The 17,621-nt window shown below is 37.4% G+C and overlaps 1 protein-coding gene across 3 annotated transcripts in view; it reads left to right on the top strand.

Moving 5' to 3' along the window:
- Window positions 1-17,621, top strand: part of LOC114473109 (mediator of RNA polymerase II transcription subunit 13-like) — a 136,518-nt gene that overhangs the window by 65,599 nt on the left and 53,298 nt on the right. For all 3 annotated transcript variants that reach the window (XM_028462507.1, XM_028462508.1, XM_028462509.1), the window contains exon 3: window positions 12,752-12,836. In XM_028462507.1, coding sequence (XP_028318308.1) covers window positions 12,752-12,836 — 85 coding nt within the window. The remainder of the gene's footprint in view (window positions 1-12,751; window positions 12,837-17,621) is intronic.

A 17,621-nucleotide genomic window follows, 5' to 3' on the forward strand; every position in this document is an offset into this window, starting at 1 on the left:
TTTGAAGCAGTTTGCATGTTCTCCCTGATTAGCATGGGGTTCTCTAACATGAATGGCGGCCTACTTTGAGTCTCTTAATTACTCTTATGAGCGCGTGTGGCTTTTAGTCATTGTGTGTCTGTGGCCTTCACTTAACAAGCGACCGCAATGTTGTTCCTTAACTTTAGAAAAAGACTCGCTTTGATTCTATTCAGGAGAACTAGTGAGGATAGACGAGAAATGCATGTTTACGATCTACATAAATAAAAGCTGGACCTTGACTAGTTCAATGCATCCTGTTTTTTTTTTTTATCGACATGTGGCTCACAGCACTTGTTCTACAAAACCAAGTCTGGTAAAAATCCCCCAATGCCCGAACCAGCAACATTAAAGAGAGCGAGCCGCCAGTTTAGTGTGGGAAAGAAAGGAACTGGTGGAGGTGGGGGTGGGGGTGGGGGGGGTGATATTGAGTGTGGCTAAGTTGACGAGGACTGGGTCAGTGCCAGCTGCCTGTTCTCCTGCTCTACTTTGACCTCCTCCTGGGAGGAGCGCAGCTTTTGTGTTTGGCTGAGAAGCTGGTGTCAGGAGAAAGAAACCACTCTAAAAATTAAAAGAATAATAAAGAAAAAATGCACAGAGAAACGTACATAAATGAGCATTTTTAAGGTATGATTGGTTACTTTTGGCAACATCGGGGAAAAAAACTTGTTTTTATAAATACACATATAGGCTCATGGAACAAATCTCCTGCCTATTTGCCTGACTCACCCCCATAACTATGTGAGCAACTGCAGCTCACTGGCTAATTGATTCCAGATTTCCCCCTCACCTCCCCCCATCCCCTCCCCCTCCTCCCCCTCCTCCTCCTCCTCTTCGATGTTGTCACTGCTGCCCTTCATTCTCTCCATTTCTGGACCTTCTGGGTCTCAGTGCCTGCCACACGTGCATTCATCTTGTCAGCAGACATGTAAAAAAGCACTAGGGCTGGGCGATATATTAACATTTAAGATACTAGTGCAGTGCCCGTAGGAAGTATGTATTGCGATAGAAAAGTGGGAGGGTTAGTAGCTTTTTCATGGGTGGCCAAATGAGGTTGTGTTTGAAGGTGGGACGTTATCACTGTAGAGGTAGGACTGATGACATCATCACTGTAGAGGTAGGACTGATGACATCATCACTGTAGAGGTAGGACTGATGACATCATCACTGTAGAGGTAGGACTGATGACATCATCACTGAAGAGGTAGGACTGATGACATCATCACTGTAGAGGTAGGACTGATGACATCACTGAGTCCGTCGACTCAGGAGGAGGGGGTGGGGCGTCCAAGCTAATCTGACGTTGCACACCCAAGCAGCAGCCATGTTGAAACTCTCTGGTCAGTCCGCAGAGATATTTGAGGAACAGCGCGCGCGCGCGCACACACACACACACACACACACACACACACACACACACACACACACACACACGCACACGCAGAGACTAACAGATTTTCCTTGCTTTTATAGAGAGATATCGAGTTTTCTATTTTTCGGTAATTTTGGACGTCGTTCTGAGTCGTTTTGTGTATTTTTTGGTATGTATGTTGTTCTTTTTGTTGTCCCATTGTGCATTTTTTTCTCCTTTTGTGTCTTTTGTTGTCATTTTGTTTATTTTTGTTCTTTTATGTATTTTTGTTGTCCCGTTGTGCATTTTGTTTTACTTTTTGTCTATTTTATGAATTTTTTTGCTGTTCTTTTGTCTATTTTTTTTTGTAGTTTTTAAAAAATATATATTTTGTTGTTCTTGTATGTATTTTTGTTTTGCCATTGTGCATTTTTTTTCCTCCACCTTTTGTGTATTTTGTTCTGTTAAGTATTTGTGTTTTTCATTTGTGTATTTCTCTGTTAATTTGTGTTTTTGTGGTAATGTTGTGCATTTTTTGCTGTCATTTTATGCATTTGCTTCATGGAGCCACGAGTTTCCCATGTTTGTGATTCACGCCCACGTTATTCTTTATTACCAATCTTAAAGCGCCGTGAAGTTATTTTAGCCTGTGTGGCATTTTGTATCAGCACATTCAACCCTGAATTGTCTTTCTTGTAAAACTTTATTTGAATTAAAATTATCTAAATTTACATCATATGTTTTGCGAAAAAAAAATATCAAGATAGGAGTTTTGGTCCATATCGCCCAGCCCTAATAAGCACTCATGAATTTTAATGCCGAAACATTTTACTGGATGGATACAATATGTGCTCTACACGTTAACTCACAAACATCCTTGGCCAAGTGACTCGTTGAAGGATTTGAAAGCCTCGCTGCCAACATTCATGGCATTGACCAGAAGTCGTAAATCCAACCTGCTCCAAGCTGGAGAAAAAAAAGAAAAGAGAAAAGAATTTATTGTGTCTGCAGTTTAAAGGTTGTAAAAATTTGTAATCTGATAAATTCAAAAGCCCACAACCCCTTTTCTAGTTTACAGCACACTAAATTCGGGCCGTGCCAGACACTGTAAGTGCTGTGTCGTGTTTTCGAGACGGTCGGATGGAGGGACTGTGTGGGATGAAGGATGCTCAAAGAAACACACATGACACAAGAGCAATTTCCTGATTGTTTATAGATGTAAAATCACCTTTTATTATAATGTAAGAAGATTATAAAATCTGTGGGTGTTTAAAGTATAAAAAACTGTATCATGCATGATCCTGAACCATCAACCACAGCTAAATTCAAATTTTGCGTATTTTTACCCTATTACAACTACACTAAACTTTCCATATTTTAACCTATTTTCATCACTTTTTCTCACTCTATTTTTGCTCCTTTTAATGCATTTTTGCTACATTGCTCCCATTTATACCACTAAATCAAATTTAAATGCCTTTTTCTGCAAATTTTTTTCGCTTTCAAGACATTTTCAACACTTATAAACCATTTCAACCACTTATCCCACCCAATGTTGCATATGTTGACCCGATATTGTCACTTTGAACCTCTTTTCACCATATTTGATGCTTATTTTTGCCAATTTAACCACATTCACAAAGTTGCATGCCCATTATTTGACAGTTTAAACTAATTGTTACTACTTTTCAAATGACATTATCCCAACCCCCCTTCCCCCATTTCTGCCACTTTTAAGCCAATATACAGTTTAAACCCTTTTCACCACTTTTTCTGTCCGTTTTTGGCCACTCTAATTCGCAACTTTTGACTAATTTCTGTGGTTTTTAAAATCCCATTTCACCATTTTTTTTACACCATTCGTGGTCACTTTTAACCCATTTTACCTCTGATTAAAACAAGGATTTACATCTCTAAGATGACTATTTACTAGGGTGATAATAATAATACACTTACTTATATGAATAAATAAGGATGGGCCCCAAAAAGCTCCCCCTTTATTCCTCCTTATAGATGGTCCTGTCTCAACATGACTGTTCTTCAATGTTCATGTTTGTGTTCAACCACCTTTAGCCACAGTGGGGGTCCCTGGTCTATGGAACCTTTATTTTGGGGGTCGCAGGCTGAAAAGGTTGAGAACCACTGCTGTAACTAACTGTGAAATGAAACACGCCTACAGGGAACAGAAATGTCAAAATTCATTCATTTTAGGACAAAAAAAAAAGATGAAGCACATTCACATTAGGACTATTATCAATTTTCCTTGAACAAAACTGCACATTTTGAAAAGAGTCACAAAATGCAGTGAGTTTGAAACCAGTCAGTGGTTTATTAATGCACAGTCATGAGTAAAAGTGCCCGTCATGTTGAATGGAGAGAGCTGTTTTACGGTATATATTGCACCTGTTAGCGGAGTTGTTTTCTGCACGTCCCGACCAACAGTAAAAGTTTTTTTTAGTGGATGATGGGCTTTTCTTTGCTGTGTTGTTTTTGTTTATTTATTGCATGAATAATCCACCTGCATAAAAGTGTCTCAGTACCATCTGAATGTTTTACTAACGGCACCGACGGCAAACTCCAGTGAAGCTCAATACACAGTCATTTAAACATTGAGAATCAGTGCAGATGGTTTGGGTTAAAAAAAAAAAACAGAAAAGAAAAGACATTTGAAATTCTATCATGCTTTTCAAAATAATCAATAAATCAGATCCAGTAAAAAAAAATAAAAAAAAAATGTGAGAATGTTTGGCTTTCCTTTTGGCAGTAGACATGTTTAAACCTCTTCCAGCATTACTTCTTCTGATCATAAATCACTCCCACTTGTGTTGGTTTGACTTTCAGGTTGTGTCGTAAAAAGTAACGTGAGCTTTACATGACACCAGCACGTTTACAGGTTTGAGCCTGCACACTCTCCCACTCACCCGCCGTTCACCTGGAGGTGAGGTCGACTCCCTTTATACATCGCAGTGGAATTACTTTCTATCTGCTTTAATATCACCAACCATTCTCAGGAGGGTTTCTTTAGAGTTTGCCTTATTTATATACTTTATATAAGATCTGACAGATGATTGGGGGGGAATCTGCTCTGCAGGTTTAGGATGTACAGTATCTCTGATGCACTGATCTAATGATTATGTCCTCTGCAGAAAAATGACTGAAGTTTTTTCTCTGATCAGGTACAATATGATCAAGCAGGGCTGCACATTAAACTTTAGGGCCTCAGTTTGGATCCTAATAGCACTAAATATATATATTGTTTTTGGCGATAGTTTAGTGATTAGATGCACTTTGTCTGCTTTAGAGGAGTCGAGTGCCAGAATTAGCAGATTCTCTCCTTTCTTACACTTAAAATAAAGGGAGGTCAAATTTTATTAATCCATACTGTAGTGCAGCGATTCTCAACTGGTGGGTCGCAGACCTGTACTGGGTGGGTCGTGGACAGCTGTCAATGAGGGCTGAGAGGAGGAACTGGTTTCCATTTTTTTTTTGAGAGGGGCGGGGCCAACAGTGAGGTTAGTGACATCACTGATCTAATTTCAGCCAAGAGCAAAATTCAATTGCAATAGTTCAACCCATAGAGGGCAGTCACTCTGACATTTTTCAACTTAAAACTCTTAATTTAAATACTTAGACTAAAATGGCTAGGATCAATAAACTACATTACGTCATACCTAATCATATATTAGTGGTTTTAGGGTGTGTCTACACTTAAAGGCCAAAGTAACATCAAAATGTGTGTTTATAATTTATTACATTTCTTAAGTTACAGTACTAGGAGACATTGAGTCTTTGGAAAACAAGCGTATTGATTGGTGCAGCATTTATGGGGCTTAAATGTAGATTTGAACTTGTTGAATATTGTTGAGAGGCTGAAGCTGGATGAGGTTAAAAGTGTTCCAACAGTGTGAATCTCATTGCTGATGGTTGGACTCATTGTTTTTTTTCTCATGTGTTCATTTCTTTCAACAAAGTCCCTTTATACAGTTTGTTACTTCTGTTACCGATGTTGTGTGGATGGCTTCTAGAATATACGGTGTGTGTGTATATATATATATACACACACCGTATATTCATTATACCGCAATGTGGTCACACAGTGGACATCCAATCAGGAAGGTAATCAATTTTGTCTATTTTATTTGATTATTGTATAAACTGTTTTAAAAAGCTGAATAAAAGCTAAAATACACACTTTTTTTTTTTTTTTTTTACAATGAAACACTTTTTGCAACTAAACACTCTTTTAGTCAATAACGCAATTAAATTACACATTATAACTTCATGAAATAAAACAGCACAACATAAAAAACATCCTGACAATTACAAAAATTCATCCAAAAAAGCAGATAATATTTAGTATTTAATGACTAAGGTGTCTTGAGGCTGAGACCTACAGTATGTTGGCTCGCTCGGGGCTGATGGTGTAATTCCGTGGCGTGTTAGCACTAGTGTAAACATTGTCGGCCCTCTTGGGCCCCCTCCTGGCTTGGAGCCCTGAGCGACCTGATGCCTGTTGGCAGACAGCGCCTCGGATCAGGTTAAAGACCGGCTACTTTCTAGTTATAGTGTGAGCAATCAAAGCCCTATGATATCCATTTTATTTACTTTTTAAATTCCAATCATTTTTTTTATTATTCCAAATTCAGTGTTTTCTAAAATTCCATAAAAAATGTATTAGATATTTCTTACAATTTTATTGAGTAATTTAGACTTTCAAAACACGCAAAATATTTAATTTTTTTTTCAAGATTAAGTGCATGAATTTGTCCAAATCAATTTCTTGATTTATACATATTGTATAAAATGGACTTTATTTCAACTGTTTTTTAAGTTAGTCAAGGTATTTTTTTTGCCTTTTCTTCAAGAATATAAACATTTAACAGTAAAATACAAATTTTTGATTTTTCAGAAAGTTCACTAAAATACTAAAAAGGGGTTGGAAAATATTACCTTAATTACAGTGTGCATCAGTTACATATCATAGCCCGACCTATTAATTGAGGAAAGAAAATAAATAATAATAATAATAATAATAAAAATGTCAGTGTCAAAATAAAAGTGTAATTTAAAATCATGTGTAAGCTACAATTAAAAGGTGGATATAAGATTGTTCCTTTACTTTTGACTACCTTGTTTTTAGAATCAGAATCAGTTTTATTCACCAACTAAAGAATAAAAACAATACAAGGAATTTCACTTTGTGGATGATGTGGAAAAACAAACCAGAAACACTACAATAATAATAATAATAGATATAATGGATAACGGATGGATATATACATATGTACAAGTACTGCAGGTACTATTTTACTGCAACACGATATGCACACTAATCTGTATTGCTTTGCACACAATTTATAGGCTGACACACACAAAAGTAGGTAGAAACACACGCAGTAAGCACGCACACAGCAAAGCCAAAGCTAATTAGTAAAGTGGTAGTGGGTTTATGTGAAATCACACACTGGTTTCCCAGTGAGAGTTCCTATGCTGCACACTGCAGGGACACGACCGGACACCAAGACTGCTGCTGCTATTGATCCAAGACCAAATGAGCAGAAAAAGAGAGAAGGGGAAAGAAGGAAAAAAAGGTGTGGACATGAGGGGCGGGGGAGAAATCTGTGGGACCTTCTCGTCCCACAGATCAATACCATCGTTTCTGTTTGTTAACACTGGACTGGGCTGTGGCGGTCAGTCGTGAGACCAACACAATTGAAAAAGACATGAAATTAAAAGAAAGCGACAAGCATAGAGAGCTGGTGAGTCAGGGTTAGACGCAGATGAAGGAAAACATTCAGGAAGAAAAGGTGGAAGTGCAGAGAATGAGCGGTAGTGGCGACCCAGTTCCATCACTGCTTGTTTGTATTGTGGCGCACAAAGTGAGGGTGGGTGGGGGGGTGTCTTAGGATGGGTTGTGTGAAATAAATATGCATTTGTATGGATGATACTTCAAGGTACGCACAAAAACATACACGCAATGCTTGCATGTTTAAAAGCACTTTGGGACTCGCTATTCACACACGCGTATACATTAGAAGCGAGCACATGCATATTCATTATCCACTGCTATTGGTCTATTAGATCCACTGATTTACTGTGTAAATAAAGCAACACTTTTTTTTCTAGTGAAATCTAATTCAAGTTAAATTGGAATATTTGAATTGTAGAAAATGTAAAAAAGAAAAAATTCAGACTTGACATTAAGTCAACTTTAATTTAAGACAATCAATTCCAGCATTGACTGATTGAATAGAATCAAGTTGTTTGTTTAATCACTGTATTATTTGCTGTATGTGTCTTTGTTGTCAATTTGACAATGTTTCGTCTTTTTTTGTTGTAATTTCACAGCCTTTTCCACATGTAGGATTTTTGTAAATTTTTTTTGTAATGTTAGTGCGAAAGGATTTTAAAAAAAATTCAGGCTTCCTTCCACAATTTGCCATTAAAAATGTGTTTATCATGTAATAAGCATAGCAAAAACTGCACGCCGCTGCATATAATGGGAAGTTGGATTGATTTTTTTTTTTTTAATTTAGAGGGACAGAAATCTACAACTGAATTGTTTGTTCACGTTCTGCTGCGGGCCAAATAGGATGCTCTAAAGGGCCAGAGTTGGCCCCCGGGTCCCGAGTTTAACACATGTGCTTCAGACAAACTTTAAAAACAGTGGAGATTTTTTTTCTTTATTTAAAAAAAACTAAACAAAAACTAAAGTCTTATAACGACGGAAAATATTAAAAACTCAATACCAATTTGCTCACTCAGCAGTACTTTCTGCTGCTTTTTTCTTTTAATTTTTCAATGAAGTTCATTTCTAATATCGGTTTCAGTTTTAAAATCCTATCTATTGTATTTTTTGTATGAGTGCAACTGAATTCAGTTATTTTACACAACAATTATTGTTTTTTCTGTCATGTTGACATTCTGCTGCGGGCCAAATAGGATGCTCTAAAGGGCCAGAGTTGGCCCCCGGGCCTCGAGTTTGACACATGTGCTTTAGACAAACTTTAAAAACAGTGTAGAATTTATTATAGGTATAAAACCTATTTTTTAAGAAAACAAAAAACAATTTGCACAGAAAATCAAGTCTTTCAGCAGTGCTTTCTGCTGCTTATTTTTAATGTGTCTAAATAAAAACCTTCAGGTCAATTAAGTTCAATTCTAATATCAGTTTCATTTTAACACCATGTCTATTATAATACTTGACTCCGTGTGAGTATTAAAGCTTTTTCGTAAATGTGCCTAAAATAGCACTGAAACAAAGTACTGATCAGTAAAAGTTAATAGAACAAAAACATGAGCCTTTCTTGTAATCTAACGTAATATAAAAGGCTGATAACATCCACTTCCTTGTGGATGTTTGAGGGTTCTAATGCAGTTCTCCATAGCTGAGGCTGTGATGAATGATGGATCATGACGCTGTGAAGCCACTATTGCACTTAGCTGTGCGTTTAGTGTCTACTGTGCACTTTTTCCCTCAGGCCAGTCTGTGTTCTTCCCCTGATTAACAGGCAGTAAAAACCCAAAACGCCAGGGTTACTGGCTGGCTGTAGGTGGAATGACAGGTTCATGGTGTTTTCTTCAAATATATGTCCTCTTTTGAAATCACTTCTTTAATACATCGGTTTATTGTTTGATCCCCTCTCCTGTATGCTGTATTTACGACGCTGCGTGTGCGTGTGCGTGTGTGTGTGTGTGTGTGCGTCTGTCGTGCTGGTGTGGATGCTGCCGGGCCTTGTTTTCTTGCTGCAGTGATTTGTCACACATTGTGTGTTAATATGGTGAAGTGAGCTGTTGGATACAAGCATCTAATGTGGATTGCATGTGTACTTAAATGACTCTGCTGTAATGTTGAGAATGTAATGTTGCGCACACGGTGTACCTTTTTTTTTTAGTTCTCCAAAATCACTTACACAATTTGAAAGAGTAAAAAAAAAACTGCCCTAAAGGAGACGTCAGGGTTTTAAATTCAAAGTTTTAGGTCAACTGTTCTTCCATCATTGTCCACCTTATTTTATTTGTATATTTTATTGTTCTTTGTGTCTTTTCATCTTGTTCTTATATTTGATTTTGCGATGAAAGGCACCTTAAATAAAATGCATTGTTATCATTATTATAACGTTGGGGTCATGACCCCATGTGGACTCGTTTATTTAAATGGGGTCGCCTGAAACGTCGACAAATTGATAAAAAAAAGTTATCGATTCAGTATTTTTTTAATATTTCTTTTCAAAATTATTATAACACGCAATCTTAAACTGTGTTCAATATTTTCCATTTTTTCAAATATAAATCTAAAATATAATAACATATAATATGAAAAATTAGAAACAAAATTTATATATAATAAAAAATGTATCTAGCACTATATATAATACTATAATATAAACAAATATATGCTCTGTTTGTAAAGTACAGTATAACAAACATGATCAAAAACTTAATCTAGAAGGAAATGAAAGGTATAGATATTTTCACTTAAGTATAAATCTAAAATATAATATATAATATAAAAAATAATAAACAAAATAATATAATAAATTTTATATATATATAATAATAATATATTTTTTAATTAATATTTATAATATAAAAAAGTATAACATGCTCAAAAACTTATTCTAGAAGGAAAAGAGGTAGATACGTATTTTCACTTTCTCAAATATAAAACTGAAATATAATAAATATAATATAAAAAATAAACAAAATAATATAATAAATTGTATATATATATAAAGAAAATGCAATACATAATATAGAGAATAAATAATGTAATATAATATAAATATATATATATACTCTGTGTTTGTAACACAGTATAACAAACATGATCTAAAATTAATTTTAGAAGGGAAAAAAAGGCTTTGGGCATGCCAGAAATGTGTGATTTTAAAATGGAGCCACGACCCAAAAAATTTGGGAACCCCTTCCTTAGGGGTTCATTGTGAGGTTGTATTGACTTTTGGTTGGAAGTGGTGTAAGGTTGAGGTTAAGGAGTTGTTGAGAGAATCCAGGGGGAGTAATGGGGGGTCAGAAGGAGTGTGCTGGGGTGCTGTTGGTCATGAGCAAAGAGTAAATGTGAAGAAAAAAAAAAAAAGAGAGAGAGGGAGAATAAAAGTTTCAGGAGAAAGAGGAGGAGATACTGACACAGTGAGTGCTAATGAGCTGGATTTTTCTGGAGACTTGGCATTCTGCTCATGGAGCTCTATCTCTCTCCCGTCTGTGGAGGAGCAGGGCTCAAGCTCGCTTCCTGTCTGAGCCCTGGAGCAGGAGTAAATGAAGGGTGGGTGGAAGGGGGAGAAGAAGGGGGGTGGGGGGAAAGGGGGAGTAGAGGTGGAGGGGAACAGAAGAAGAAGAAGAAGAAGAAGAAGAAGGAGGAGGAAAAGGAAAAAGGAGGGAGAGGGGCGGGAGGGACCAGTGTTGAAATTGAATGCCAGGGCGCCATGTTCTCACCGCCAGCGTTTCCATGGTTACGGGGTAATTCTGGCGAGTAAGGAAATTTCATTCACTCTGGTATGAAGAAGAAGAAAACAAGAGGGAAATATCAACAAAGCAACAGTAAAAGGAGAAGAAGAAAACAAATCATCAGACTGGAGATAAAAAGCTAAAAAAAATAAAATAAAATAAAAGAAAAAAGGGGGTGGGGCGAAGCCTCCAGTGAGGTTTGTGTCACCCATCCCCCAGGCGATTTGCCTCTGTATCCCCCCGTGTCTATTTCTTGTGTATTTGTGTGATGCTTGGTTTGTTTGCCACCACCCCATAAGCAAACACGGCACCCACTCACAATCCTCCAGCTCCTCCAGCAGCCCTGCAGGTATACGGCAAAGAACAAAGACAAACACTGTTAACTGGCCGCGGTGCGTGTGCCTTTCTCACTGGAGTGCTTCTTATTTTGGGGAGGAAGGAAGGCATTGGGGGTTGGTGCCAGGCTAAGTTTGGGTGGGTGGGAGGGAGGGGAAACAGGGAGGTGTGTGTGTGTGTGTGTGTGTGTGTGTGTGTGTGTGTGTGTGTGTGTGTGTGTGTGTGTGTGTGTGTGTGTGTGTGTGTGTGTGTGTGTGTGTGTGTGTGTGTGTGTGTGTGTGTGTGTGTGTGTGTGTGTGTGTGTGTGTGTGTGTGTGTGTGTGTGTGTGTGTGAAGAACTCAGGCAGTAGCAGCAGCATTGTTCACAACATGTTTGACACATTTCCCAACCAGTGTTTCATGTATCAAAGTTGACTTCAACACATTTTTTGTTGTTTTCAGACACTTGAATTTCAAAGTGGAAAAAAGTGTGTCAAGCTAAAGCCTGTGCATGCATGTAAGAACCTGAACACAGCCACGCGTGTGTCAGCTTATACAGTCGCACGCTAACGTAGCGGCTAACACAAGCTGACAACTGTGCAGTGTTTGACTGGACTGTCGTCGCAGCCAATGTGACAGCTGTACAGTCAGGGAACCTGCGTGCACTCTCACGTGCACACACCTATGCACAAATGCACATGGTCCAGCATCTTTTTCCAGCACACAAAGTGGTTTCAGATAGTTTTCTAAAACAATAAGTTAATAATGCTACATGTGATGTCATTGTAAAGGTGTTTTGCTTTCACTGTGAGCACTTTAACCTACAGTGGAGTGATTTTGTGGAACAATCCTGATGAAACGATTAAACAAAGTATGAATATAAAAATGCCGTTTAAAAAAAAAATGGTAACGCTTAAAGTTTTATACATAAGACTGACATTACGCTGTCATTATTATGACATGATACCTGTCATTAGCATGAATAAGGCGACATGAAGGCTGTCATTAAGTGTTGTTCGTTACCTAATGCTACCTAACCTCACTGGATCCCTCTACCTAACCCAATAAATGCCAACATAGCTCCAAAGTTGTCATAATTTAGCGAACGACAATTAATGACAGCCTCCACGGCACCAAATTCATGCTAATGACAGATAATGACAGCGTAATGTCAGCCTTATGTTTAAAACTTCAAGTAAAGTCTTACACAAAATAAAACTACTAAATAGATACGTATCTTTGAAAAGTACAGAAATGAGAATGTAAATCTTACAGATGTTAATGGCACCTGTTCATTTTGGGTTTTTTTGTGTGTTTTTTTTTAAATAGCTCGATTGGAATATTTATTTGTATCGTCCATTTAGTTTGTTTTACTGGATTTTACATTTGTTAATGGTGAAGAACGGGGGTAGGACTTGACAAGCCTAGGCTTCTTCCTATTTCTTGTCGAATGAGTCAAATGTGTATTATCTTGAAATTGGCTTTTTTTTTTTTTTTAATTTTTTGTTATTCGTTCGTTTGAAATAAATAAATAGATTTAAAGCTGATTGAATCCAATGATAACATCTAAACAAATGCTATTTTTCCCACTTTGTCTTTCAGTGGCAGAGGAAGGACTTTGGGAATGTGGGCTTACGTACGAGTGCAGGACCCTCCTGTTCAAGGCCATACACAATCTGCTGGAAAGGTGAGATATTTCTAACATTTCCCTCAAATGATGCAGTAATATTTACCCAATACACTCCCAGGCTTTGTTTTTCATATGCACCCATTTTCTTGAAACCCTGACAGAATTGAATACCAACACACACAATGTCAAAATAAAACACTTTTTGATTGTTTCAACCGTAGTATAAATGGGGCTGTTTTCCATTGCTTAGCAACAAGCTGATTATTGACATTCGCCTGTAGGAGCCATGCATATATATATATATATATATATATATATATATATATATATATATATTGTTTTTTCATAGACCTCATAATTAAAATAGAATTTGCTTAAAATAAAGATGGAAAAAAATGAAGTAAATATTTCCTAATGCAAAAAGTCAAAATTCTCCATAGTTTGTTCTGATAAGTTAAGGTCTCAGAAATAGTAGTTTAATAAGTTGCTTTTACAGTAAACTTGAGTTTTTCATTCTTCTGTGAAGCTATTATTATGCCAATTTGTAAATGCAAATCAAAAAAAAGAGGAAGAAAACAAAAAGTTAGTGTCGGTGCATGATCCTGTTTTTAAAATGAATGGTTTCAGATTAAGATGAACTAAACTAACTCTAGAAACTTTTCTAACACCCAGCATCAACTGTGTTTAGACTTTAGAGACCCCTAGTCTATTAAATCCTCTATGAACCAGATGGAGTTTTTACTGTCCGTATTACATTCAGCTTTTTAAATGAGCTTGAGTGATGACTGCATTTGTGCAACTCACTCCATAAATGAGAAAATAATAGAACTTTGAAGTCGCCCTGGTTTTCTTTCATAAGCCTCACCTTAATGAAATTATAATCTGAATGCTGAATCACTTGCTCAAGTACCCAAAGCTCTCCTTTCTGAGTCAGAACCATCTGTTAAATGAAGCAGCACATATTTGCTCTCTATTAAGTTAAGCATCAGTGATCATCATGGAGGGCAGGCAGAATTAACCTTCCTATTACCTTGAAGCTAACTCCTTTTATAGCTCACTATTTCAACACTAGAGGGATCACTATTACATTCTCTTTGATATCACACAGTCACTGCTGACCTTTGTCACACTCTGTTAACGCTATTACAATTTTTTACTACTGTTGTTTTTATTTACAAGAGACAAAGTGTATTTAGACATTTAGTAAATGTGCCACCCATATAATAATAATAAAAAATAGAGGCTGAGAAGATTTATACATTTGTAGAGCAATGCAGAGTTTGGAGAAAGTACATTAATTCTCCTGGATATTTATCAATAATGATTGATTTTAGTCAAAGAAGCCACAATCTCTCTAATCACATTTTGCTTTAACTACTCACTGTTTCATCCCATCAAAACATAAAACGTCAGTTGAAGCAAAGACAGAAAACTTAAAGTGGCCCTGCCCTTTTTTAACACACGGAGGCAACGTACATTTATGTTTTTATATTATTGCAAAACTATGGATAGTTAAACCACATTTTTTAGATCTTCTACTAACACTAATAAGTCATAGAAACACTTTTATATGAGCCACTAGGGACTCCAATCAATCTAGCACTGAATTTTTACTGAAAACGGAACGTACCCGTGCTTCGCCGTCCGTAAATTCAGTTGTAAATTGTTGTTGAATGAACTCAATTTTTTGATTTGGTACCACCAACTGTGGTAAAATTTGACTTTCAACTTTGTTTTCTTTTTCTCTTTGGGCCCCAAATCAAAAATCGGGCTTGAGCGTCGTTGCGTACACATCCATAGATTATACTTACCAATCTTCAGCCCTATGCATTCACAAATAACAGAGGAGTAGCCATTTGAACTAGTGTACACAACAAGAAGAACAAAGTGAGTGGCGTTTTGAGTTTGGTAACCTGGCCTAAAAATTTGTCAAAAAATAAATACATCAAAGGCAATTATTGCTTTGATATTTTTGATGCCTTCCGTACTTTGTTTAATTTATAACCAGAAGTGCAAACTTGGGCTTATTATTGTTGAAATTGTTCATTTTCCCACTCAAAACCTGCGGCCAACTTGTGATCGAACTGGTCCGTATTTATCTCTTGAACCAAAATGAGTTTGACACACCTGCTGTTGATCTTCCACTTTTGTGGAGATTATTGTGATTCAACCATGGATACGTGCAATATTTATATGTGAACAATGATCCACTGTCACCCAGTCCATGGTGGACCCCTGCCTAGTGCGTGACTAAAGCTGGAAATAGGCACCAGCAGACCCCCGTGACCCTGAAAAGGAGCAAGAGATTCGGAAAATGGATTGATGGAAATACGATCGTCCTTGAACACGGAGTATTTCATTTTGTCTGTGCACAAATTCCGGTCTCACACAGTGGTCTTAGCTGAATGTATGCGCTGTTCTCCGGTGTTTGGCAAAAATAGAAGTTCTACGATGTATGGCGGAAGGCGCCGGACTCGTTCCAGAGCCGTAACGCACCACATCCGCTAGTAGTGGAAACTGACACATTAGCTGCGTTTCCATTACACTTGGAAATGCACAAAATCTAAATAGCGTAATAGAAACTCATAATGGAAATGCCTGAATTTTGGAATAAATATACTCAAATATCGTAAAAAAAAATTTCGCTTTCATGAAATGTATGGCAAAAGCTCAATGGAAACACTTTTTCTGCAATTACACGCCACGGGACGTGACGCACCTGGTCATATGACCACTTCTAAGAAAACATGGCGTGATTCTTAGCATAATACAACAAAGTGATGTGGAGTGCTATAAGGAGGTTTTGAGCGTCCATCTTCCTGCAGCAAAGTCTCGCAGGATGAGATTTCGCAGCAGGCTCCTCCCCAAAGCAACCTTCAATGGAAACGTGATCAAAGCTCAGTTATACTTTGTCGATATTTTTGAAATATTGTTTTTAATTTGCGAAAAACTGTAATGGGAACACAGTTAATGATTAGAATGGAAACGCATCACCTCGGCAGTTATGAATGCAGTGGAAATTGAGGGTAACGTACACGTTTTTGGACTGGGGAGAACATGCAACCTCCTCACAGCAAGGGAAGCATGTGTCAACCCTGGGGTTTGAACCTAGGACCTTCTTGTGGTGCGGAAGTGCTAAACACTACACCGCCGTCATGCCTCAACCAAAATATTCAGAGTTTAATTAAACATTTAACCACATACAGGGAATTTGTTTCAACTCCATCCCTGAGGAGCAGTGGGCAGCCACAGGGACCAGTAGGGGCTACGGGTTAGTAACCAGTAACTTTAACCAGTAAGCAAACAAAAATGAATGGTCACAGTAACAAAAAATACCTTTTTTTCTAAGTGAGTCTTTATTCAGGTTTAAGTAGGTAGTATTTAATTTAATCTGTGAGAGATTGATGCTAGTTACTGTTAGATCAGTGCAGAGGAATTTTAACGGTAGATCTTGTCTTAATTAATATTTATTAGTCGGCTTAAATGATTGTCACATCCAGCATCTGTTCACAGAGTGAGTGATTAAAGCCAAATGGGATTGTCTGTTTGTTAAAACGAGCACAGAAAATATTAGTCACAACATTTTAATTCTAAGATTAGTCTTTTAATCAACAATAATTAGAGCAATCAAGGACTGTTACTGTTAGTTGGTACATAAAAGTGTGTTTTTTTTTTTTTTTTATCAATGTTAAATATGTGGGCTTTCCTGCTCAATGCAATATGCTTGAATAATGAACTGCAGCAGAGGTGGAATGGCACAAATCTACCAGAGTATTGTGTGATGTTTAAAAAAAAAAAAAAAGATTTAGATTGATTCAATTCAGTTCATTTCATTTTCATATCACCAATATAAGACACCGGTATGGCGGTATTTGATTACTGATAACTTTTCGGAATGCTACACTGCGCCGCGTTTCAGACCGGACCCTTTTCAACGTTGCACTTCTAAATAGGAAGGTAAACAGTAGCGCTCTGGTGTTAGTTGTGGTGTAAATCATACGCGTAAATTGATCAGAAAGACACAATTGAAAGCTCTGAAGCTGTGTGTGCCTGCGTGCGCATGCCTCTGCTACAGGAGAACAACACTCACGGACACGGCGGCATGGTTAGCTTAGCACGTCGGCAGTTTGACAGTAATACACGAAAAAGGAGAGCAAAGAATAACGCGGAAATAAGTCCTGGTGGAGCTGCAAACAAAACGCTACCTTATTCACCATAAGAAACCACCACACCACTGAGTATGCTAGAAATCAAGCTAATGCTAAAGCTAAGCTAGCACGGCAAAGGGCCATTGGGCTGCTGATGCAAACTTGTATTACTACTAAGTTTGGAATTATTCTACAATATTCACTCATCATGACAGTAAAATAAACCATCCTAAGTTAATCTACTGCAGTAATTCCTCTCTCAACCAGTAGAAAATGCTGTAAACACCTGATTATGTATGAAAAAAAAATACCATCATATACCGTGAAACTGTTAGAAGTTCAAAAAGTACTGTGATATACATTATTGGTCATACCGCCCAGCCCTACTCCCTATAAAGCTATAAATAAGTTAATTTTCTTTAGACTTGCCATCTCTGGTAAGTTAGGGGTAATGATATGTTGCCACACTTTAACTTTAATCTGTCAGTGGTACGCGGGCAAGCGTTAGTGTCGAGCCTTGAATAGTTGACTCATAGTTTATTCTGTCTCAGCACATTCCTGTAAAGTCCGTGTTAAAGTGGCTGTGCTTAGTGTAGCTTTGTAGCTTTTATAGCCCCAGAGGCCGGTGATCTTCACTGTATCTCTGCTACTCTAAACCCAACTGTGTTTTTAAGTGTTGAGCAGCAACGATAAG

The sequence above is a fragment of the Gouania willdenowi genome, chromosome 12 (genome assembly GCF_900634775.1).
Source record: "Gouania willdenowi chromosome 12, fGouWil2.1, whole genome shotgun sequence".
Lineage (NCBI taxonomy): Eukaryota > Metazoa > Chordata > Actinopteri > Blenniiformes > Gobiesocidae > Gouania > Gouania willdenowi.